Below are 27,154 nucleotides of genomic sequence, written 5' to 3'. Positions count from 1 at the left end.
AGAGGAGTTTTGGGGGATACAGTTTTCTCTCAAAGTCCCAGTGCCCTTGAAACCTTATTCACTACAAAAAAGTTAACAAATCAAGACTTATAGAAAAGTTGTCAAAATTGAGGTAAGAATTATTAAAAGTGCTTTTATTAGTTGTTAGCATTACTTTTATGTGACACTGAAAATGTAATATGTGTCCCTGACATTCAAATAATGTTGCGTAAAAATAAATGATGTGTGATTGTTTGTTTATTAAGGAACAAATGATAAAATATTTTGACTATTATGCATACCCAAAATCCATGATGTGAAGAGATTCTAGTCATTGAAAAAATGTTTAAATTCATTTGTGAATTGTTTCCAGTAGTATGGTGTGCTTCTAATTACTACTAACAGAAAATAAAGAATGGATATTCAACAATCCTTAAATAATCATAGCAGGGTTATAGAAGTTCACTGTGGTCCAAAACTTCAGGAAAAGTTCAGTCATAAATGTAAAGCTGGGCTGTAATGTGTTAAGTACTAATTCAATGTCAGTTTTCTGTTGTGTGCATTTGTATCTGCAGAAGAAAACACTTTGGAATCTGATGAGGTTAAAAATGAAAGTGGCAGTTTTCACAAGCAAGAAACATTTTTTTGTTTTTCTAGTATTTTTTGGGTGTGCAGCCAAATCCTGTTGACATTCTGTGATGATATTTTGGCCCAGAGACATATAGCCATCTTCAGGTGAGTAAACAACTACCGAAGAGCCCAGGTGCATTCACGGTATGTATGCCGAATTCAAGCATGCGAAATATTCTGGCATCTTCTGGTGCATGCGTCAGGTGATGATGACGTGTGGGACAGCCATGTTGTGTGTGCTGCCTTTGGTAGTGAAAGTGAGAGATGATCTAATCATTGAATATCCAATGACCCCATCGCATGCACATATGCTGAAAGATGCAAGCACGAGATTTCGTATAAATAGCGGAAAAGTACCTAGGCTTTTCAGTACTTGTCTACTCACCTGAAGATGGCTGGATATCTCTGGGCTGAAATATAGTGGCAGACTGTCAACGAGATCTGGCCACACACCTGAAAATAATTAGAAGAAGAAATATGCCAGGAAAATTTCAGAAGTTGTAACTTTTTGTTTATTTCTTTCTTATCACATAAGTATGTGGGGTGAATACTGTGTTTAGATAATGTTGTTATCTTATGTTTAGTGTGTTTGCTGGCTGTGCAATTCCATATCCAAAGAGGGAATTCTTGACTGATGATGACAACGAAGATAAGTCAGACAACAAGGCTCGACAGAATCAGCCGCCCAATGTAAGTAAAGTCTCTTGCGTGGGCTTGCCATGTATGTTCCTTGCTTCTGGGTTTATTGTGAAACAATAACTGTGTTCGAGTTCAACAGTTTGTATAACACTCGTGTTATGCTTAATTCAGCTTCAATAAACGTGATGACATATGCGTCTTTAATTTTTATTTCATGTTTGTTGCTGAATAACACATACATGTTAGTTCATACATCAGTCATCATTGTATTTTTCATCTCCAGTTTGTAGGAAGTGACTGAGTGACATGTCACAAGAGAATGGTGGTTCAAATTCTTGTCTTGCCATCCAGGTTTATCATTTCCATGGTTTCCCTAAATTGCTCAAAGCAAATAGAAGGATGGTTCTTTTGAAAGTGATGTGCCCAATTTCCTTTTCTGTCCTCCTATAAACCACGAATAAAACAGTAAAGCCATGTTGTTTAGACCAATAAACAAATGAGTTTCATTTCTTGTCTTCCTATTGTCGTCATACTTTTTTCATATTGCTATGTGAATCCTCTTCTCCATAATCCTACACCCACTTTTTGCAGACACACTTTCCTTTGCCCTCCTTAAACACCAGTACAGTTCTTCTAAATGTCCAGGAACATCACTATGATTTTTTTTAAGTATTTGCAATCCATACTCATTATTGTTGCTAAAAAAATATAATCTTTTTTGTTTAGTTGTTTATTGACCAATGGTGATCTTCACCTGACAGTGATCATTTGTGTTCCTGTCAGTCAGTACATATTATAATTTTGCAGCACCTACAAAAATGTAAAAGTAAATGGTATCACCCCTAAATGTCAATTTTTCATCTTAGTAAATCCAGCTTTGTGTAGAACTTGAAAAGAATTCTATCATTCTCTGATACTGTGTTGAACTTATATTATTTCAGCTCCTTTTCATTAGTATTGAATACTGTGCCATCTAAATTTTGCCAAAGTAGAAAAAAATGAATGGGATAAGATATTTCGATTTTTCTCTGCGAGGAAATGTTTGAAGACAGAATTCACTTGATCTATCATTTCAGTTTTATATATTTTTATTATCTGCAAGTGTGTGGGCACTAATTTTTGTTCTACTGGCGATCTTCACATTGGACAAAATTTTTAGGCTCAGGGGAGAGTTTATGTGATTTTATATTAACAGTGTGTTTCTGGGTGTTCTGCCAAGTTGTTGCTTCCATTTTATGCACAATTTTGATGATGAACAATCCAGCCGTCTTCTTTAGGTGCTGTGAGTTTTGCTGGACTTCAAGCAGTCTGCAGACTGTTGTTGGTCTCACATCACTATTTAAAGCCCGGTTCAATTCCCAACATACACTATGCCTTTTGAGAGTCTTTTGTTTTCCAGAGCTTGCATTGATATTCCATAAAACACAGAGTCTCTTACTGTTTTCCAATCTGGTGAATATAATAACTGGTGAGATTTTAATATATTGAGTGCTGGACCCCAAGCATTATTTAAATTGAAGTTGCCATTCCTGTTTATTAGGTTTTCTGACGTGCTTATTTTGATAGACTCCTAAGTTATGCTGTCCCAGAATCCTGGCATTTGCACCACGATACTGGTCTCATTGTATCTCAAGATTATATTTGAGGTAGTGCTCAGTGACAGCTGATTTGCTTGGTTGTTTTGGTCGGGTATGTCACTGATGTTGCTTGCATCTTTCTTGACTGTTCTGAATGCGATACATGCCCACGTGTTGGAAATGTGGATCATCTGTAACATTACAAAGAATGCCTTTTTATAGTGGCTGAAGGGAGCAAAATAACACTGGAGGGCATGTTCCCATAGGAATCTGTCCAATCTTTTCAGATATTGGGCCAGCATAATGTAGATAAGTGATATTTAGCTTCTCATACTTGGACTCAGTCTCAATGTCTTTCTCAGGTACACCTAACAGTGGAACTCAGTGTCTGAAGAAGACGGCTTGGTTGATCATCGAAATACTGTGTATAAAATGGAAACAACAACTTGGAAAAACACACAGAAGCCCACTAATCAGTCACTCCAAGAAAACCTGATAGACAAAAATATATTGTTGTAATTATTGCTTAAGGCTTTGCACAGTGTCCATTTGTTAGCCAAGTATGTAATGTATACCCATTAGAAGATTTGTCATTGGTTGTACGTGTTGTGCAGAAAGGCTGCTTCTGAAGAAACTACTTGACATTGTTTGTACAGTAAGGGATGTTTCTGCCCACGATCATTTTTTCATGAGGAAATTAATTTTGAGTGCTGTACTATGGTGGTCTCACACCACATACTATAATGATCAGATCTGATCGTTTCCAACAGTGAACAATGTCTTAATGAAATCTAAGCTGAACACATTTTGTCAACAAATTAAAGAAGATTAAGATGATGAGCTCATTAGAGATGGAGCCAAGCTCAGTTTGGGGAATTACGAGTAGGGAGATCAGCCATGTACTTATTGCAGAAACCATCGATTTAGTGAAACTGCAGTAAACATAAGTCTAGACAGTCGGACACGGATTTGAACTGCCTTACTCCTAAATGTGAATCCAATGTCTTATCCACTGTGACATGTTGCTCACTTGCATCAGCAAATTAAAATCTGGTACTATTATCTAAGTATATGAGGTTGACAATACAGTTTCTGGGTCCTTAATGACTGTTTTTGACTTTTACAATGTCCTTAAGGCTTACAAGTCTCTTGCTTTAACACTTTTCTCCCATCTTCCTACAAAGAAGGCACCCCTTTCTTTGAAAGCCTGCAAAATGCCAATTTTTTCTTCCTAAGCGGTTCTGTGTGCTGCTACTTGACAAAGATTATTCTCCTTCCACATTATAAATATTTTAGTGTGGCTTCATAGGTTTACATCTTTAGCATAACAAATGTTGTGAAACCTGATACAATATTTTGTATATATGATGTATATGGATATTAATTGGAGTCACTAACATAACTAGTAAACACAAAGGATTCACTAACGCAATGAAGACAGTGCACAGCACAGTTCCACATGTCAGTGAAGCTGATGTGAAAAAGCTATCGCTTGGTATATGAAACAGCCTGGCTGTTGTGTACTTAAAGTGGAGCATTGAACAGTCTGTTACCAGGTCATCTTCAGCAGTGTTAAAGAATACACGTCAGTGTTCCAGTGATAGTACAGGTGAATAGCAATCAGTCAGAGGTCAGCGTGTTGACTTGGCGTTGTACAGGAAGTGGAGTCAATGGCGAATGTGCTGCCTCCTTGCTGTACGCTTGTTTTATAGCCCATACAAGCATGGGCGAGTTATCATGTGATGTTGCTTATCAGTAGTCTCTTTCTCTAGTGCTGCTTATACTATGAACAGGAAACACTCTTCATAGTGTCCCTTGGCCATGCAGTATCACTATCTGGTGTATTCTTGTTGTGTACACTGTAGCTGTGGAGACTTGCATATACACTCCTGGAAATGGAAAAAAGAACACATTGACACCGGTGTGTCAGACCCACCATACTTGCTCCGGACACTGCGAGAGGGCTGTACAAGCAATGATCACACGCACGGCACAGCGGACACACCAGGAACCGCGGTGTTGGCCGTCGAATGGCGCTAGCTGCGCAGCATTTGTGCACCGCCGCCGTCAGTGTTAGCCAGTTTGCCGTGGCATACGGAGCTCCATCGCAGTCTTTAACACTGGTAGCATGCCGCGACAGCGTGGACGTGAACCGTACGTGCAGTTGACAGTGCACAGCGGACACACCAGGAACCGCGGTGTTGGCCGTCGAATGGCGCTAGCTGCGCAGCATTTGTGCACCGCCGCCGTCAGTGTTAGCCAGTTTGCCGTGGCATACGGAGCTCCATCGCAGTCTTTAACACTGGTAGCATGCCGCGACAGCGTGGACGTGAACCTTACGTGCAGTTGACGGACTTTGAGCGAGGGCATATAGTGGGCATGCGGGGGGCCGGGTGGACGTACCGCCGAATTGCTCAACACGTGGGACGTGAGGTCTCCACAGTACATCGATGTTGTCGCCAGTGGTTGGCGGAAGGCGCACGTGCCCGTCGACCTGGGACCGGACCGCAGCGACGCACGGATGCACGCCAAGACCGTAGGATCCTACGCAGTGCCGTAGGGGACCGCACCGCCACTTCCCAGCAAATTAGGGACACTGTTGCTCCTGGGGTATCGGCGAGGACCATTCGCAACCGTCTCTATGAAGCTGGGCTACGGTCCCGCACACCGTTAGGCCGTCTTCCGCTCACGCCCCAACATCGTGCAGCCCGCCTCCAGTGGTGTCGCGACAGGCGTGAATGGAGGGACGAATGGAGACGTGTCGTCTTCAGCGATGAGAGTCGCTTCTGCCTTGGTGCCAATGATTGTCGTATGCGTGTTTGGCGCCGTGCAGGTGAGCGCCACAATCAGGACTGCATACGACCGAGGCACACAGGGCCAACACCCGGCATCATGGTGTGGGGAGCGATCTCCTACACTGGCCGTACACCACTGGTGATCGTCGAGGGGACACTAAATAGTGCACGGTACATCCAAACCGTCATCGAATCCATCGTTCTACCATTCCTAGACCGGCAAGGGAACTTGCTGTTCCAACAGGACAATGCACGTCCGCATGTATCCCGTGCCACCCAACGTGCTCTAGAAGGTGTAAGTCAAATACCCTGGCCAGCAAGATCTCCGGATCTGTCCCCCATTGAGCATGTTTGGGACTGGATGAAGCGTCGTCTCACGCGGTCTGCACGTCCAGCACGAACGCTGGTCCAACTGAGGCGCCAGGTGGAAATGGCATGGCAAGCCGTTCCACAGGACTACATCCAGCATCTCTACAATCGTCTCCATGGGAGAATAGCAGCCTGCATTGCTGCGAAAGGTGGATATACACTGTACTAGTGCCGACATTGTGCATGCTCTGTTGCCTGTGTCTATGTACCTGTGGTTCTGTCAGTGTGATCATGTGATGTATCTGACCCCAGGAATGTGTCAATAAAGTTTCCCCTTCCTGGGACAATGAATTCACGGTGTTCTTATTTCAATTTCCAGGAGTGTACATCATGTTCTGTTTAGAGCAAACATAGCACAGGGTTACATAGTTACCTTAAATGCATTAAACACTAGAGTCAGGTACCAAAGCAGCTGTGCAAGGAATGGACACAAGGATGTTTTAGATTCCAGTCACTGTAAACAGCGCTGCAGAGGCCTTCAAAATGCACATTCCAGACTCCAGGGAATATGTGTAGTTGGTAAAAAATAGTGAGATATTGGTAATCAAGAGTAAAAAAGTGCACAAGTTGCAAAAGGACCATACGCCATCACTGACAAGATAATGTGGGATGGAGCTCAAACTTGGGTTGGACAAGTATAGAGAAGAAAATCAGGCACAGTCTTTTCAAATGAACCATCCTGTTCTTTACCGTAAGTGATGTAAGAAAACAACAGAAAACATAAATTTGAATGGCTGTATGAGTGTTTGAACCTCACTCCTGCTGAATGCGAGTCCACCGCCATGCCACCTCACTGTGCACTAGAGTTTGAAACACCATTGGAAATATAGGGAGTTCACATAATAATCAATTATGGGAGTTGGTTAGTAGCAGAAACTGATGGTAGTGGAATCTTTCCGGTAAAAAAAGATTCAAGGGGATGGAAGGTGATGTATTCACAGCATTGCATGTATACAGTTATCAAGAAAAGAATAGAAGTTGTAATTACATTAAGCTGTCAACTTCTAGACTAACTTCTAGATGTAACTGAGAATGTTGTAGAAAGCCTTAACACACTAATACCTACATTCCCACAAGGAACCAGAAGAGTTGAAGGAGATTTTAACCATCCCCCAATATATTCATTAAATGTATAAACAAGACATTTCCTCATTCCTCAGACAGGAGCTAGAATCATTCAATTTGGACATGTAGTGCTATCATGAATCAGTTTCAAGCAAATAAGTGATAAAAAACGCCAGAAAAGCTAGGTTGTTCAGTTTCTTGTTCTTGAACTCAGAGCTGTTTTGGGGATACCATATGAAGGCTGCCTGAAATTGTGAAGATGATATTGAGCACATGTCAGAGAGCAGGGGAAATAAAAAAAAAGGTTCTTGTAAGAGTCACTGAGACCCTGGTTTGTGAAAATGGTGCAGAAGGCAACATGAGGAAGGGTATCACTATTGAGAGACCAGCAGTAGATATTTTTTAAGTATCATTTATGTATAAAAAAGATTATACTTACAATTTGAACCCTCATTTCTTTTTAAGATGGAAAAGAATTTATATATTGTTCCCTGAAGCACTGAATACAGAAGTGAGATTTTCATATTATAAAACATTAATATAGTGTCAAGACACAAATTTTTAAGGAATTATAAGCAGAAATGAAGAAAGTTTGAAAAAAAAGATTTGGATAAGGTTATTTTGCCGAAAGGTGGTGTGTAGTGAGCTGAGGGCTTTTTGGAGACAGCATGAAATATTGCCACTGTGTGAACCTTGAAGCAGCAACACAAGTGTAATGAAATAAGTGAATCACCTCTGGTGTAAGGCATAAGTTTTCAGCAACTTGAAGATACGTGACACTAGTGTAATAACATGCTGAACTGACACCAGTTAAATTGGAAATGTAATAATCCTTTATTTCCTCTTGATTTCCCAGTCATTACATCTGTTGTCATTTTGCCTTTGATTGGCAGTTTCCTTGTATTTTTTCCCTCATAAATGATAAGCCATTATTTTGTTCTAAGTAATTTCTGAAGGAGATAAGATGCTTTTTCCAGTGCATGAGAGTTTGTCTTGGTGTTACATGTTCTCTATATTCCTGATAAATGGAATTGTAAGTAATAAGATTTGCAGAAAAATAATCAGTGAAGCATGTACCAGAAGAGGGCTTGGTACATTTGCTTATGACAGCTTTGAAGGGAAGAATTGAGGAGATACCAGAACATGGAAAAAGTTGATTGAGCAAAAAACAGACAGGATTCCACATTAAAATGATGCCAATCCTCACCACTATCTGAGAGAATGAAATGAAAATAGAAACAAAAACTGCCTGTGTGAAACTGAAGCTTGCTAACAAGTGTAAATTATACCCTTCTTAAAAAAATATAAAACTTTATATTTGTGTGTCTTTATTGTGTTCTGTAATTATGATGCTTGGAAAAATGTATTTTTAAGAGAGGTGGTGCCTTTAATGTGCTCATATATGAAGGATTCTCTTCAGGGCAACCAAGGTGGTGGAGGAGACCAAGGCAATCACAACCACCACAATGGCCATGGGCCAAGTGCAAAACGTGTACGTCTTCAGCAGCCAGGTGCAGGAGGGCTCTCAGCTCAGCAGCAACAGCAGCAACAACAGCAACAGCAGCAAGCCCAACAGCAGCAACAACAACAAGCACAGCAGCAGCAGGCACAGCAACAGCAGGCAGATTTCCATCAGCAGCAACAGCAACAGCAACAACAGCAAGCAGCAGCAGCTGCAGTCGCTGCTGCTGCCATGATATATACATCCACTGCAAACACACAACCGCAAGCATCGTTCCAGCGTTTCTGAATGGCAACAATATTGCCTTGTGAATGACTGTTGAGTGCCAAAAATTCGTGCTGTTTTTTAATGCCATGATTCATTGAATAGACTGATGATAGTGCACAAACCATTGTGTTGATGTCTGTCGTTCAGGACTGCGGGTGACTTTCAGCACCAACATTTTTACTGAATGCATAAATGCTACAAATGCGCTTTTGAGAGACACAAACTTATAGGTTGCTGACAGGACATACAAGGCATCCACCGCTCACATAAAGTGCTCTTATGAAGGGAAATGACTTTTAACTGAATGATCATTTAAAAATACTGTACATGTGACGGGTATGTCTTACACAAGTGCAATAAAAGTTTACATCTAAATTCAGTTCCATGTTATTGATTTCTCATGTACATTTCTCAGCATGCATACCATGTCATCTTTTAATTATTAATGTACATTGCAAATATACGTAAAAATGATACACTGAACAACAAAATTCTAAGTGCACGAGGATAGAGAAAGAAGACCATAAATATCTAACCTGCAACTGCTGCTGAATTTCAATATCTTTAGATAGGAATCTCCTCTTTCTTCTTCTTTTTTATATTTTTTTAAAATTTTATTTTATTATTTTTTTTAAAAGAGAGAGAGAACTGATAAAAGAGCAAGAGAGGAGTGATAACACAAATTGGAGTAGACATACGACTTTTATTACTTGTGTGCCGGAATGCAGTGTAAAAGGTTCCCCACCCCCATCCCCTACCTCTCCCCGCTCCCTGTACATCAGCTTAGGAGGAAAAACCTTTGTTTCTGAAAGCTCACTCTTAATGCCTGCTTTTAAAGACACATTAAGTATTTGTGCACATGGTCTCCTTTGTCTATGTTTACGTTAACATATCTTCATAAAAGATTAAAATGAAAGTAAAGACTTCATAAAAGCAGTTTTCAAATTATGGTTGTTCATTGTGCAGTCATTGTGTAGTATAAATAAATTTCATCTTTTTTCTTCTTATTACCAATAGAAAACAATTTCCTGTACCTTGAGGTGTTTAGCTGTTTTTTAGTTCTCATTTGACAGTTATTGAATGTGGAAAAGCAGTATATTAATGTTGCTGAGAAATACAACAAAGAAATCATTCATTCTTTCATGCATTGTGTTCCATAAATCCCATCATAAAAAGTGTTTCTTGAGGGATGTGGAGTGAGTCAAGTTATACATAACAGGTAAATCAAATGCAGAATCATTATTTAAGTCATACTCAGAAGTAAAGAGATATTCAGAAGGAAGAATACATGTCATTAAAGACTTAGAAATTTTGACTGTTACCCAGAAGCTCTAATCCCGGTGATGGTTGCAACTACTTGCATGTAACAACATTTTGTATTTTCATAGAGCTGTGTATTAGAAGTTCTTTGTATGAGAAGTATCAGGTGCCTGGAGGTCTTCCACTATCTACAAAAGTTGTATCAGGGTATGTTTACAGCATTGTGTGCCTGCTATTTATTGTTCCTACAGTGAATCAGTGTGTTTGCAGACATTTAAGATAATATTTGAATTCATGCTCCATTGAAATCAATATAATTGCTGTGTGAAGTACTTTCAAATGATAAGAAGGTCTCTCTCTGCCTTCCCACATTACAAAATATTAGGATACAAAATATTAGCACATTTTATCCATATATTTTTAATGAAACAGCTGACAAAATACCAACGATGGTAAATTTTTTGTTCAGTAGTAAACATAACTACATCATCTCTTAACATTTATTTTTATGATATCCAGCCACATTATAAATATTTGATAAACCTCTTTGAAGAGTGATGTTCTTTCTCTGTCCAACAAGAATAGTGTTAGGTTCCAAACTCTTCCAGAATTATACCCAGTGATAACACTGTGGTGCTCAAACCAACCTTTAGTTACAGACAGTTTTAAAGTTTCTTCTTCCCTTGAATTTTAGTAGACTGTCATTACGTTTCTTTCGAAAAACTATCTCACAACTATATTTAGCATTACTGCTGTCTCTCTCTGTACTTTCATGGTAACTGGAACAATATGCTTCTTGTGTAATTGTACTGCATGTATGCACACTACTTTTCAAGAAAAATATACAAAAATAATATATGTGAGGAAATCTCAACATATGGAAACCTAATTTTTGGCAGAATCATATGGTCTTACACAAGACACAAGTACACGGACCTAGAAAACCGTTGTCTCTTTGAAGGCAACAAAAAAATATCACAGTGATTATTTGTACTTACAAAAGCTTACTTTTTCCTTCATTAGTTATATGAATTTCACAACTATGGAAAATATGAAAACACGTTTATAATTTCATTTTTAAATTCATAAATAGAAATGGGAGGGAACTAGTTAGCGTCCCATTGATAACTAAGTCTTGGAGGGAGGGGGGGGGGGGGGGGGGGGGAGAAAGGACTGCATATGTAGCTGTGTGATCATGATTATATTTGTAAGAATGTAATGTGGTGAACTATACGCTTATTTGGAAATAATTTTTCATGTAGTGTCTCATTTTAGAATTGTTAATCAGTTGACACAGTTTATATAGTCAAATTTGCAGACTAAGCACTGGGATACTTTCCTACGTGTAACTGATTTGTGTAAGAGCAGTTTGTTCTTGACAAGCACAAGAAGCATTTTGATAGTGGGTTTATATAAATCGATGTCCCAAACATTCAAACCTACACTGTGTTGTACTGGAAGGAGTATGTATTTATTAGGTGTGCACCGAAAATTTGTGCTGAGACGTATGAATCTAATGAACATCATTGTGAATTTTTGTGAACTGCGACTTTCAAGATGATTGTACATAGATTTTAATAAAAGTTTATTCACATTGCTGGTCTTATTTATATATGTCTTGTGAAACTTTACATGTAATGACTACAAATGAACAGTATTAAACAGACTTTTAGTCACATGGTGTCTGCTGTTATTGTAAACTTTTGATCTCTCCAGATATGATACTGTTTGATAAATTTACACTCCATAAATAGTGTATTTGTACATGTGAATAGTTGGTGGAATGAAACAGGGTTGGCTTTCATGGAATTTATGCTATTTCATGTATTTGGAGCAAAATTCCAAAGTAATACTCAGGACACTGGGCTACCATAGTATGCATTTTTGTGTTTTTCTCTTTCTGTCTAAGGCTTCACTATGCGACACTAACCTAAGAATTCCTTTGAACCAAGTTCAGTATATTTTACTAACAGTGTAGCACTTTAAACTGAGTTTCACAGTTGAGAGAAAACATTATTCTTCTTTTATAGAATAATAATCATAATTGTACACAAATAGAAAAGACTGAGAGAGTAACTGATTTCTTAGGTTCTGAGATTTATTAAGCCTTCCCTAAAAGATACAGAGCACTGTGCATAAGTGAGTATTCAGAAGGCCATGGTAGGGAGAGCATGATCAATATGTTTAAAGGAAAAACTATATTACACCCAATGTTAGTAAATTTAACCGCTTGGTAGAAAGTGAGTTTATTATAACTTATCAGTGGTTAGCCAGTATTTTTGTCTGAAAATGGGGTTGGTTGATAGTCACAAAATTGCCAGTTTCTTAAAATTTCTACCTGCATGTTTATGGACACTGCTATTGTTATGAGAATTCCATAATCCCAGTGGTGCAGAAAGATATGGGCTGCTGTCATAACATGTGGAAAACATTAATCTATAGTGGTTAACTTGTTTCTAGTTTCTACCTGACAGGTGCATTTTAAGGGACGTAAGCAAATATCATTAGAACAAAAATCTGCACAGTAGGAAACAATGAACAAGGGCTCCAAATGGGAGGCTGTGCCAAGTATGGACTGATTTTTGTCATGGAGAGTGATCATATTCCCAGATATATTTTAGATGTTTTCTTCTCAATGAAATTTTGTGTAGTATATATGCAGAATAAGAACTGACATTATTTGTAGTTTTCTCAATATGCAATATTATATTAGGCTTGTGGCTATCTTACACCAAAAACATCTATGTAAAAACTGGTATTTATTGTGGTTATCTTGCTAAAAAAAAATCTACGTGTTATATGTAAGCATCAATCAAAAAGAACTGTTCAAAGACCATACAGTTCAGAATTGGTATGCCAATTGGACATAATCACTGTGAACATTGAGGTAATCATACCACCGATGCACCATTTCTAAGATATCTGTTGATAAAACATTGTGTCCTGTTGCATGAAGAAGTCCATAAATGCCTGCTGTACATGCTCATCTGACTGAAATTGTTGACCTTTCAGGCCCTTTTTTAAGAGATTGAAAGTGTGACAATCACATGGTGAAAGATCGGGACTATAGAGCAGGTGTTGAGTGTTTCCCACTTGAATTGGCATAACTTCTGTGTTAGAACATGTGCAATATATGGCTGTACATTATTATGAAGCAGCTTTCGGCAGTCTTGATTGGAATGTGCTCTTTGAAATTCTGAAAATAGCAGTTGATAAAACACAGGGACCAAAAGGTGATTACAATTTATACAGAAACCAGGCTGCAGACTTAAGTTGGAGGATGTAAAATGGAAGTTGTAGTCGAGAGAGGAGGGAACAGGATTGTAGGTTGCCCCCCGATGTTATTCAGTCTGTACATTGGACAGAAATGTGGAGAGGGAATGTACGCTCAGGGAGAAGCGAGCTTTGAGGTTAGCTGATGACATTGTAATTCTGTCAGAGTCACCAAAGGACTTGGAAGAGCAGTTGAATGTAATGGATAGTTTCCTGAATAAAAGATTATAAGATGAAAATCAACAAAAGTAAAAAGCTCAGTGGAATGTAGTAAAATTAAATCAGGTGGCACTGAAGGAATTAGGTTAGAAAATGAGACACTAAAAGTAGTAGATAAGTTTTACTATTTTAGCAACAAAATAACATGATGGCTGAAGTAGAGAAGATGTACAATGCAGGCTGCCTATAGCACGAAAAGCATTTCTGAAAAAAGGGGAAATTTTTTGACATCTAATATTAATTTAAATCTTAAGAAGTATTTTCTGGGGGTATTTGTTTGCAGTGTAGCCTGGTACAGAAGCGAAACATGGATGATAAGCAGTTCAGACAATAAAAAGAATACCGGGTGGTTATAATTAAACTTGCCCTGTTTAACACATTGTCACACAGAAACTAGTTATCGTATGAGGACCAAACTTGGTATCCTTAATGTTAAGGGCATGAGGAAGGGAAATAATGCGAAATAAATTCAATTGAAACACTTTTAATGTGCTGCTACGGTTGTTGTTGTTGTTGTCGTCTTCAGTCCTGAGACCGTTTGATGCAGCTCTCCATGCTACTCTATCCTGTGCAAGCTTCTTCATCTCCCAGTACTTACTGGAACCTATATCCTTCTGAATCTGCTTAGTGTATTCATCTCTTGGTCTCCCTCTACAATTTTTACCCTCCACGCTGCCCTCCAATGCTAAATTTGTGATGCCTTGATGCCTCAGAACGTGTCCTACCAACGTGTCCCTTCTTCTTGTCAAGTTGTGCCACAAACTCCTCTTCTCCCCAATTCTATTCAATACCTCCTCAGTAGTTATGTGATCTACCCGTCTAGTCTTCAGCATTCTTCTGTAGCACCACATTTCAAAAGCTTCTACTCTCTTCTTGTCCAAACTATTTATTGTCCATGTTTCACTTCCATACATGGCTACATTCCATACAAATACTTTCAGAAATGACTTCTTGACACTTAAATCTATACTCGAAGTTAACAAATTTCTCTTCTTCAGAAACGCTTTCCTTGCCATTGCCAGTCTGCATTTTATATCCACTCTACTTTGACCATCATCAGTTATTTTGCTCCCCAAATAGCAAAACTCCTTTACTACTTTAAGTGTCTCATTTTCTAATCTAATTCCCTCAGCATCACCCGACTTAATTCGACTACATTCCATTATCCCCATTTTGTTTTTGTTGATGTTCATCTTATATCTTCCTTTCAAGACACTGCCCATTCCATTCAGCTGCTCTTGCAGGTCCTTTGCTGTCTCTGACAGAATTACAATGTCATCAGCGAACCTCAACGTTTTTATTTCTTCTCCATGGACTTTAATACCTACTCTGAATTTTTCTTTTGTTTCCTTTACTGCTTGCTCAATATACAGATTGAATAACATAGGGGACAGGCTACAACCCTGTCTCACTCCCTTCCCAACTGCTGCTTCCCTTTCATGCCCCTTGACTCTTATAACTGCCATCTGGTTTCTGTACAAATTGTAAATAGCCTTTCGCTCCCTGTATTTTACCCCTGCCACCTTCAGAATTTGAAAGAGAGTATTCCAGTCAACATTGCCAAAAGCTTTCTCTAAGTCTACAAATGCTAGAAATGTAGGTTTGCCTTTCCTTAATCTATTTTCTAAGATAAGTGATAGGGTCAGTATTGCCTCATGCGTTCCAACATTTCTCCGGAATCCAAACTGATCTACGCCGAGGTTGGCATCTACTAGTTTTTCCATTCGTCTGTAAAGAATTCGCATTAGTATTTTGCAGCTGTGACTTATTAAACTGATAGTTTGGTAATTTTCACATCTGTCAACACCTGCTTTCTTTGGGAGTGGAATTATTATATCCTTCTTGAAGTCTGAGGGTATTTCGCCTGTCTCATACATCTTGCTCACCAGGTGGTCGAGTTTTCTCAGGACAGGCTCTCCCAAGGCTGTCAGTAGTTCCAATGGAATGTTGTCTACTCCCGGGGCCTTGTTTCAACTCAGGTCTTTCAGTGCTCTGTCAAACTCTTCACGCAGTATCGTATCTCCCATTTCATCTACGTCTACATCCTCTTCCATTTCCATAATATTGTCCTCAAGTACATCGCCCTTGTATAGACCCTCTATATACTCCTTCCACCTTTCTGCTTTCCCTTCTTTGCTTAGAACTGGGTTTCCATCTGAGCTTTTGATATTCATAGAAGTGGCTCTCTTTTCTCCAAAGGTCTCTTTAATTGTCCTGTAGGCAGTATCTATCTTACCCCTTGTGAGATAAGCCTCTACATCTTTACATTTGTCCTCTAGCCATCCCTGATTAGCCATTTTTCACTTCCTGTCAATCTCATTTTTGAGATGTTTGTATTCCTTTTTGCCTGCTTCATTTACTGCATTTTTGTATTTTCTCCTTTCATCAATTAAATTCAATATTTCTTCTGTTACCCAAGGATTTCTACTAGCCTTCGTCCTTATGGTACATCATACCAATACATATTGCTACCATTACTGCTACAAAAGGGGCTCAATATGGCACCCATCATTATCCAGAAGAGACTGAAAGTGCAGGATTGCATTCTACACAGCAAATGAAGCATCTCCTTATGTATGCGGCTGCCTCTGTTGATATGCCGCACTTCAGATCAGCACATGTGTGAATGTTCCCCTGGTAAACCCTGTTCTTCAGGTAGCCCCACAACCAGAAATCAATCACAGGGAGTTAGATCAGATGATCGTACCAGCCAAGCATTTGGAAACGATCGGTTGATAATTTGATCGTTTCCAAATGTGTTTCGGAGAAGCAGGTGAACTTCACTCACACTGCACGTCTTTGGTCCTTGAGAGCCAACCTGTTCAAAAAATAATGGGCCAATGACGAACATAGCCGTGAAGCCACACCATACGGTGACACGTTCACCATACAGAGGAACTTCATGCATGCACATGACTGGAGGTGAAGATCCCCATACTCAGCAATTCTCTGTGTGCTCACCTCACCCATCAGAGAAAAATGGTTCAGGGCCAGGCCTCATCAACTTCAATCCTTGCAAGAAAGTGGAGAGTGAAGTTCGATATGTCTGTGCATCCTGTGGTGCAGCACCTTCCATACAGTGGACCACAGGATATTCAACTGTCATGACACAGCATGTGCATTGTCTGATGGTCAGGAATTGCATGCAGTGTTGTCTGCCATAGCAACAGTGACTTTATCGGCCTCCTGTGGTGCAACTGGTCATCTGTCTCTTCATGGAGGGACACCCAGTTCTCCAACTGATTCGAACATCATCTTGCTCCGCACAGGTGGCACTGTGGAGCATGGAAATCATCTTTGGAGAAAGTGATATGTAGGTTTTGAGAAACATATAAACCTCTATACCTAAAAGTCTCAAGGTGAGTGTGTTACTTTATGTAATTCAGTTCTGATATATTGATCAGCCATACAAAACTTTGTGTGAGCAAAGACCACTTGTTCCTTCAGTTTGAACAATATATAATAATAATTGTGTGTTGCCACTGGTCACTGACTGCATTGTTCAAGCACCAGGTGTCATAAGACTGCTAGAATTAGGTGTTACGTACAAGTATGTGTTCGGTATTTTGTTGTTATTCTTCTGTGAATCAAACTCTGACATGAAGTTTCATTGCTAATCACTGTGCTAAACGTGTATCCCATGTAGTTCTTGTATCAAATCTCACTGGAGAGTTATTTTTCAATAATGCTTCATTTTTGTTAAAACCCCTTATAAAATTTGATGCATCTGCATAGAAAAGAATTCAGAAAATAGTTTGTTAGTGTGGAGAAGAGGAGGAGGAGGAGGAGGGGGAGGAGGAGGAGGAAGAGGGGGAGGAGGAGGAGGAGGGGGGGGGGAGGCAGCGTCAGCAGATCTGCGACGGGCACAGAATCTCCCTGATACTATTCTACATTGGGCAATATAAGAAGTTACTAATGCTCCCTGCATCTGTAGCATGCTGTAAACTAAAAATGCTCATGGTAATACTAAATGGTTTCAGCCTGCAACATCTGGCTTAGGATTTGGTGACAAAGCAAATTGTGCCTGTTTTCATATGCTCCAACGTCTTTTTCACGTCAGCAGGTGTACCACATGATATTGAGATTCTAATGAGGGACAACTTTTTTTTTAAAAAAAAAAAAAAAAAAAAAAAAAAACTTAAATGTCTGACTCATATTTGCCTCCACTGTCTCAAGTAATGTTCTCCTGTGTACCTCTAAGAAAGAGAAGTACAAGAACGTAAAATTACAAAGCAAATTTCATACAATGAAGCAAAAATTGCCTCTGTGGCAGTGCAACCTCCACCATTTGCTACATACATCTTTTGCTTTGGCACTTAACAAATTTGCTATCTTCGTTCATGCCTCAACATTGACCCCCAAGAAAATAATATTATCTATTATCTCTGCTTGAAAGCTTAATTCCACAAGTATAATGGCTTAAAATTTGTATCACCAACAAGTTAGAATACAGGCTATAAGCACCACAAAATTTGCAAATGCAGCCCTCAAGAGAGGCAATTGTAAATTAATCACTGTGTTCTCAGTTATAAATACTTGATGACTCAACACAAAGGATCAACATGGATTTAAGCACCAGAAATAAAAAATACTCTAAAAATAGCATTAATGTTAATTCTGTTAATGTTAATTCTGCCCAACTAATAGACTATCTTAGAATTCCTACAGCAACTACCATACCTACCTATAAAAACATCATGGATAGAGAAACCAATAAATCACTGAAATCAGTGGAACATAAACAGGTTAAGGAAATGTGGAAAAAATTGAAACTTGTAGCACAGGATAGATCTGATGACAGCTGATACATGCCCAACAGCATAAAAGTAGGTTCCGTTTGTCTACCACCTCAAGATGCCCTTGACCCAAGCACAATACACAGTTCTCTTGTCCACTCCTCCCTTTTAGGAACTGTATTGTCTCCTCTAGCACCTGTCTCAGTAACTAGACTAATGTGCTTTGGGACCATATTCTGCTGTCAATCTTTCATTGCTAATGTTCTCAGAGAGATGGATCAATGGTAATTTTGGAAGAGTTCAATGAGATGCGCACTAACAGCCAATCCAATGTAAATATAACTTTGCTACTAATTTCTAATGGCTTGGAGGTGTTCTTCATCAGCTCAGATGCCTGCTGCTCATGATTTCTTCTCTAATAAAATGGCACTTCTTTATTTTAATCGTCTTGACCTCCTCTGCCTCCATTCTCCAACTTATTACGTAACTTTCGCACTACTACATAATGTTCTTCAAACGTATGAGAAGCCACTAAAATAGCACCTACACAACACTAAATGTGTCTCATCTCAGGACCCAGCAATTTATCTAGAGCTCAAATGACGGAGAATACTGAAAGATTAAGGCCAAAAAAAAAAAAGGATGTAAATATGTAAGCTCTCCACCCGAATGTAAAAGTGGTTTAGATTCTTATTTACACTCACCTGCCAATAGCATTGTGTCAAATCTGTGGAGAAAGAACTTGGTTCCTCTGAATTTCTTAGTGATATCCCCATCATTGGCCACCTTGCACAGAGATGTAGTGATTCAGCTCTGTTGCACCTGACATCAGTCTCTCCTCCCTATTATCTTCATCTATTGCTACAAGAGGAATCAAATCTGTTTGATTACCTGGCTACCTGCTTCCCTCCATCTGAACAGGATACCATACTGCTTGCTCGCAAAGATGGTATTATATCTGTTCTGGAGTAACACTCCACTCTACTCAGCTTAATGTGGTGGTGTGAAAATATTCCTCTGGGTGCCAGGATGTGTTGAAATGGTCATCTCTGGCTCTCGGTTATTTTTCCTCCTGTTCCAAACATCTCCAGCAATTAGTCTTCCTCTGAAATTCTTGTTCTCAATTTTCAATTATACTCTCTTCCTGCCACAATATAATTTCATCCTTGTAGCTTGGTCCCAGTATCTGTCCATTTCTCTTCACTTCACTTCATAAGAAAATTAATTCAGCACCCCCACCTGCTGTGGTGCTGTCTTGTTCAAGTCAAGACTTACTTTGGCTCTGTTCTTCCACTTGGCACCTAGAATTACAGGGACTGGTTAATTCCTCTAGTACTAGAGGAATCATTCAATTCATACCAACACTTGAGTGTAACAATTTGTAGGGATATGAAATGGAGTAATGACATGGCATCAGACAAAGGTGAAGCAGTGGCAGACTTCGGTCTGTTGGTAGAACACTGGAAAAATGCAATGTCATGAAAGGAGATTGCTTACAAAATACCCATGCGACCCACTCCAGAATATTGCTCTAGTGCACGATCCACACCAAATAAGACCAACCGCAGATATCGAACGTATGCACAGAAGGGTGGCATGAATGGTCAGAAGTTTGTTGGAACCATGGGAAAATGCCATGGAAATACTGAACTGGCAGATGCTTAAAGATAGATGCCAACTATCTATGAAAGCTTAATTCCAGGTCTATGTTCCATATCTACTCTTCATCTGCCACTTGGCAATACATCTGCATAATTGTCAGCCTGCTTATTAGCTCCATTTTTACTACAGGAAAAGTCTCAATATGTTTCTTTCTACCCTTTTGTTAAACCAGTGTCCAGAAGTCCATCTTTTTCTGAGATCTTGGCTTCTGTTTACTAGTATTTGCCTCCCAGCCCCTTCTAATAACTTCGCAAGTGGATTACCAAGAATCCAGTGTGCTGTCTATTGCTAATTTCTTGGACCTGGCCTTCTCTTATAGGCTTTCCCATCTCCAATGATTGATGTTCATTGTGGCTGCCAATTTCTCTTTACTACACTCCTCCTCTCTACTATCAACTATCTTTTCAAGATATCTGTATTTTCATGGCAAGATATTGCCACTTCTCACTTTATTATCAAGGCTAAATTGGAGTATGCCTTGATTTCTCCAGGATTGTCTCTAACAGGTCCATCTCTCCATTTGTCCAGGTATTGGGATCTTTTCACCATCTGAAAGCACATTTGTTCTGGGTACCCAGTTGGAAACGTTAATTTTCACCCATTCCAGTAGCCCTCTATTAGTGCTCTTGCCTGCTGTCCAACAAGAACTATTCTTCAACAGATAGTCTTCAAGCACCCCCCTACAGATATTGCACTCCCACTTAAATTTTGCACCATAGAACTGAAATATTCATGGCCATGGACCCCTCTTCCTTTACAGGTCCATGGCAGTATTGTAAGAATTCAACTAGTTTCAGTTGCCCTTTCCCAACACATTAGAAAGATTACATATACCTTGTGTATGTGACCAGGTTGGATATCTCTGCAACTCCATGAGGTATGGGTTTTCACTAATGTCAGTCTCATTTCAAAACATGACTCATAGAATTCAAATTCCTAACACAGCAACTAATTAATGGGTTAGACTGTGTTGTGAAATGAAGGGTACATTTTTCTCTTTTTTGGCTTGGGCTGAATCTCAGAGCCAGTGTGATGTTTGCACACCAACTCATCTATGAGGCTAAGGTGCCCAGGGAATTACTGGAATGTTAAGTGAAAGAGTCTGCTTGATAACATATTAGTGAGGACTGACACAACTTGGACTGATAACAGATGCCAACATTGTATTGCATAGTTCGCAAGTTAAATCCATTCACAGAGGACATTAGCTTTTGAATGTTTGTTTGTAAAAATAAATTGAGACTTTATCTTTTTTTCCTAAATTTAAATGCATTTATGTTTCATGTATGTACATTCAGTTCCATTAAATAGCGAAAAGTTATAGTCTGGCAGACACTGAAGCATTTGATGTGTGTGTGGCCCATTGTTTATTGCATTTATATATATACTAAGAATGAAGGAAGGGTTGATAACTGGATTATTGAAGATTACACTCAGACGTGGATAAATGAAATGTTTAGGCCTAGCTGTGTTCTTTTCACATAATCTGTATTGTAACTTGCATTAAGCAATTTAAGAAACCACAGGCAACTTAAATCTGGGTGGTTGGACAGAAATTTTAACACTGCCTCCCCCCTCCCCTCAAATGGATGCCCGTACTTAACCAATGCACCACCGTCCTTGGCTGTTTCTAGAATATTGTGTGTTCTAATTAAAAGCAATACATCTTCAGTATGTTTTATAATGTGCAGACTTTGTAATTCAGTGGATAGGAGCCATATTGACCCCACGCATTGAAACAAAAGCAGTTTATCAACTCATGAAGAATTTGGTAACTATTTATGCACAATTATTTGGACAGCTTGAAACTCACTGGAGATCTTCAGAGACAGGCTCATCACATTTTGACATGAGCCTAAGCAACTTAAATTTGCTTAATTAATGAACTTTAATATGGGTATCAAACTGAAACATCAACTGGGCATACAATAAATCACTGTGCAAGTTTACAAAAGAATGTGAGTGAACTCAGGAGATATAATGAAAGAGAGGGGATGCTTAAGAAATGTGGCAGCTGTCAATGTGAAGCTTCTGCTATTGGGAGTGATAATCAGGAAAAAAAATCATCTAAAGGAAAGAAGACTAACACAGTAACAACCACATTAGAGCTGAATAACATTTGACTAGGAAAAGGACAAATAAAATCTTGTGCTATTTAGGCTCAACAGTATTTAATAGTGTACTCCCGAGTGTCCAGCTGAGTTGTTTCCATTTTATGCATAATATTACAATGACCGCTCCATTCATCTTCAGGTGCTGCGAGATGTGCTGTTACATATACACACTGCTTGGACTCCAACCTGAAGTATACCATTTATCAACCAAGCTGAGAAAATGAGAGAGATCTTAACAATATTTGTAACATTGTGAGGAAAAATAGAGTAAAGTTCTTTGCAAATTTTCTGTCTGTGTATTTGTTAGCCTCTTATGGCCGCTACTGTTTCAACAATCAGCAAACACATACTGTTTTTCTGTTTCGTTTAGTGTCATGTCAGTTTTATATCATAGAAGCAATTATCTATTTCAGAAAATTGAGAAATTTTGGTTCACCACGAGTCAGATGCTAATGTGATTTACCCTTGGAGCTGAACCAGTTCAGTGGCTGCCTGGGCCTGAGCAAACATCTTCCCTTGCAAGCTTACGAAGAAGTTCACTCACATGAAGTTATTGTGGCACTCTTGCTATGTTTGTAAGTATGGGCTTTAACTGTTAAATAATTCTATACTAAATTAGAATTCATAATGGAGAGAAGTGTGGCTTGGTGCCTCACTGAGTAGGTTGCAGACTTCTAATCCCAAGATTCCCGGTTCAGTCTCTGGTCAGTACAATGAGTTTTTTTACCTCTGGCAATGATGTATTTACATGAAAAAAGTTGAAATGTAGTTCTAAGCCCACATTAAACTATTGCCACCCTTTAACTGATTGGGTAAGACAGTTAACAGTTTGAAGGAACACAAGGGCATACCATCTCCAACAGGACCGTGCTTCTCAAACCAATATTTACGCGCGCGCGTGTGTGTGTGTGTGTGTGTGTGTGTGTGTGTGTGTGTGTGTGTGTGTGTAGAAAATGCAGCAGAAATCAAAAGCCATCTGAGATAAAAATCACACCCACTCTCTCCCAGTCCCTACTGAATAGAGGCACAGAATAATGTACTGGAAGAGCTGAAAAACAAAACAGTTCACACAGACTTACTATATGGGAATGATGATTGGTGAGAATAAGAGATGCAGCACAAGCTCATAAATGATTTATACAAATCATGGAAAACTTAACTCTGGATAACTTAAGGAGCATTTGTACAACCACCCTCCCAAGAGTCTAGTGTGCTAATCACTCCACCACCTCACTTGGTATTTAGGTAGACCCTATTTGTAAAGGAGAATGTCATGCAATTATATGTTGAACAAATTGTGAGAAACAGATGCTGAAGAATATGAGAACTATTTAAGAACGAATAAAGAAACATTTGATGTGTTGCTCTGTATCACAATACATTTTTTTAAATGTTCAGAGGGGCAATACTGCCAAAAATAATGCACTGCTGTACTCTGATACCTAGCAACTGACAGCAGCTTTGAAAGACCTTAACTCTTTTTATCTGCATGTGAACTTGGAGAAATCTTAATAGAGATGTGTTTGACAATATGCAAAGGTTTGAAAGGCTATATCTAGGTGCGTGTGCATTTCAAATGGCAACCAATTACAATTGTAGAACACATCATGTGAAAATAAACACATTTAAGCCATTAAAAGAGCGTATTGAATTCTTATTAGCTTTACAATGTTTCAAGAAAATTATTAGTGTTTTTTTGTGTGCGCCCTTCAGCTTCAGAAACTGTTTAACTTTGAGTAAGCATAATCTTGTCCATTTTGCATCTTTGCAACTAAATGAAATTTACTGACAGTAGGAAATGAAATATAGTTACAAAAATGGACAATGCCTTCATGAACATAGAGTAATTGTTCCAAGATTGGCTTGACAGTGGATTGAATGGAGTTGTAGAGGATGTTAATGTCCATCTGCTCAATTCTTCAGTTTTGCATCCACTAATGCTTCATTTATTACATCAAGAGCAAAAATCTTCCTTCTGTAGATATGATGTAGCCATAGAAAGATATTGTGCATACATAGGATCAAGATTTTTTTTTTTTTTTTTTTTTACCAACTGGTTGGGGCAGTTTTTAGAGCAGTGATGTGTTGTGTCACAAACGCCCTCCAACACCTCCCAAAAATTGTTTTTCAGTCTGCATTGGGATGTTGTACTGCAGAGTACGATATTATATTGAGGACAGGTCAGCACTTACTTGTTTACATAGTATTCTATTTGGTTATTCTCTGTTTAGTATTATTTTACAATAATGAAGTACAAAGTGAACATTAAAATCTAAATTTCATGCTTTGGAGAGAGATTTTCTTATATTTTATGAAGTGTAACCCGGAAACTAAACATACAACATGTTGACATCTATTAAATTTCTACCATCAGATTCCACGTGATGAAGAACAATGGAAATGGCTAACAAGGGGAAGGCCTGAGACACGGCCAACCGAATCGGCTCAGATTTGGCAGGTCGCTTGTGTACAACCTACAACGAACTAATCTAAGATATTTTGGGTCAACACCCCCGCAATGTTGTTGCAAATCAACCCCCTCTTAGTCTCATTCCTGTTCCTGGGTGGTAGAAGTATTTCCACATTACTGTAATACAAAATATGAGTCATCAGTTTATATACTGAATTATGTGAAATGCTTTCATAAAAATAATCAGGAAAAATTTAAATCTCTCTCTCCTAATTCGAAATCCCCCCCCCCCCTTTTCCTGCTTCATCACACCCTATCCCTCTTCCACTTGCCTCATACAACAGTGCCCCCCCCCCTCTCTCTCTCTCTCTCTCTCTCTCTCTCTCTCCCTCCCTCTCTCCCTCCTTCCCCCCTCCCCCCTCCCCCTGCCTCTCTCTCTCTCTCTCCCCCTCCCTCCACATCATCCTCTGGCCCCCTCTCTCTGCTCAGCTGTGCCCATCCACTCGTACAGTCTCTGGAACACATTCCAATACTACTGTTGTGCAGAGCAACCTAGATGTGTGAGGTTACCGACTGTACTACCTCCACCCCCATGGGAGCTAGGTGATTCTGATCCCCGCAGTACTTCTTCCCAGCCAATAAGTAGTATGTGTGCCATATTTGGCTAAAATCTGCCCAGTTTCCATCACGTGGCATGGATAGTGGACATTCTCAAGATGTTGATTCGTCCAGCCTATACCATCTGAGATGCTGATGGAATTGGGAGATTGCCAAACTGTGGTACAAAATAGATATTCATCTTGTCAGATACAGAGGGTGCTACAGGTGTATGAATGGCAGAACACAAATGAGAATGAGGCCCGCCAAGTCAACAGCTTATCTTCCAAATGTCGTGAATATATCTGCAAAAAAAGAGTACTCGGGAAACATCATGTTAATTTGGTCTTCTGTCCTCCATGCAAGTTGTAATTCTTGTATAAGGCAAACCGCATGTACTATTTAGAAGTGCATTGTGGAGCACCAGCAAACTAGGCACTTCTCTATTGTCAAACACTGTGTTTCTGCTGGTCATTAAATGAACTATAATGAATCAAAAATTGTTGCCATAATCGAAATTCCGGGACTCTATCATATGGAATTGGTGGAAATAAAACTACCTGAACTTTATTTGATCAGGACCGTGATTTAGTGTAACAGTACATGTAAGCCTGTCGTTGGGAATCTTCCAGTGATGCATTGCTGTCTTTTTGTGAGTTCACTGAGTAAAGATGGTTGATCGCAAAATGATGGGGCAGTAGTAGAATTTTCTGTGCTCAAATATCGTCTGCATACCGAGTTAGAGTACACCAGGGTAGTTTACTTTCGCCAATATACATCTGAAAATGGCCAGAAAACTTATGAACTCAAGTTGCTATTGTGCAGCAGTCCTTCCAAAACTGGAACTCTTATGTAATGATCAAAGTTAGTCAGTTAGAATTAGGGATGCACATTTCTCAAAAGCTATCTCTGTAGCTGACGCATAATTGTGCAGTGGCACTCAACCCATAGAAAGCAGGTTAAAAGCCTAATGGTTGAAGAAATCATCGCTATTATTCAACGGACAAGGAGAAGGGATGGTGTAGAGTTTGTTATTACAAATCTCATTGCCACTGTCTGGAGTTAAATTCCAAACAGTTCCACAGTGCATCACAAAACTGTAAACAGTGATCTATCCATTAGATAGGAATGTTAAGCTCAGTAGTCCCCTTGATCCAACACTACACTATACAATCAATCATCAGTTATCCACAGTCAGGGGGTGGGATCCCTGTCAATGAAAAATGGTGAGGCCTCACATCAGGCATTCTTGGCATACAGCCACGCTACAATTTGTGGCAGCACTTTCACCCCATCAATGCCCATGTTGCATTATAGCAAGACATACTATACACATCACTGAAAATTAAACAGTATACCTAGATGTGTAGGATATCAATAGCAAAATAAACAGTGATTTGACTGGCAGCACTGCCTGAAGAAAGTGTTCACATTGCTGTGCAAATAGCTCCGGGTCAAAGTGACTAATATTCTCAACATTCTTCAGGTAACTCAATATTCCATGTGGTATCTCTGTGAGTATTTAGGGCCCTATAGGCCTACACACCCATTTAAATGAGATGATGTCAAGCTTGCAAGTAAACTGTGCCAAAGAGCAGAGAAAACAGACCTATTTCAGGCAGAGAATTGCAGTTTGCACAGATAATTGCTCAGTTGACTACCTGCCATGACTCTGATATGAGGGGTGCTTCTTGCATTCAAGAGCTATGGAGATCTACCATAAGTCTGGAACCTAGAACACTCTCACTATAGTAATAACAGCAACCTACAACTGTCTTATACATAAGCTGATGGTAACTGATGTTTCCATGCGAGGGGCGGGGGAAGCCTATGACTTCTGCTTAACACATTGATCGCCGCACGCGTAGTGATGAAATGTTTTACCACCGGGCCAAACACACAGAGTTGGGCATGAGGCTCTGCTGTAAGTGCTGCCACCCACAAGGCATCAAGTGTGCAGTTCTGCTGTGGACACCAGGGACCACACGGCATTCAACATGCAAGTACTTTGAAAGGTAAATTATACCAAAGAATTTGGGCTGCCAGAAACAAAGTGTACATTGCTTCACTATGTTATTTCAAGGACATGATGTTTCTTGT

At 39.3% G+C, this 27,154-nt stretch overlaps 1 protein-coding gene across 1 annotated transcript in view; it reads left to right on the top strand.

Annotated features, from left to right (window-relative positions):
• Nucleotides 1–11,194, top strand: part of LOC126162714 (cyclin-dependent kinase 8) — a 63,155-nt gene extending 51,961 nt beyond the window's left edge. Inside the window, exons 9-10 of the mRNA XM_049919373.1 lie at nt 1,194–1,299; nt 8,475–11,194. Of these exons, the coding sequence (XP_049775330.1) occupies nt 1,194–1,299; nt 8,475–8,804 (436 nt within the window). The 3' untranslated portion in view covers nt 8,805–11,194. The remainder of the gene's footprint in view (nt 1–1,193; nt 1,300–8,474) is intronic.
• The last annotated feature ends 15,960 nt before the right edge of the window (nt 11,195–27,154 follow it).

This window comes from Schistocerca cancellata, chromosome 2 (assembly GCF_023864275.1).
Source record: "Schistocerca cancellata isolate TAMUIC-IGC-003103 chromosome 2, iqSchCanc2.1, whole genome shotgun sequence".
Taxonomy (NCBI): domain Eukaryota; kingdom Metazoa; phylum Arthropoda; class Insecta; order Orthoptera; family Acrididae; genus Schistocerca; species Schistocerca cancellata.
Note: the sequence above shows the minus strand (reverse complement) of the source record. Positions and strands in the feature narration are given on the sequence as shown.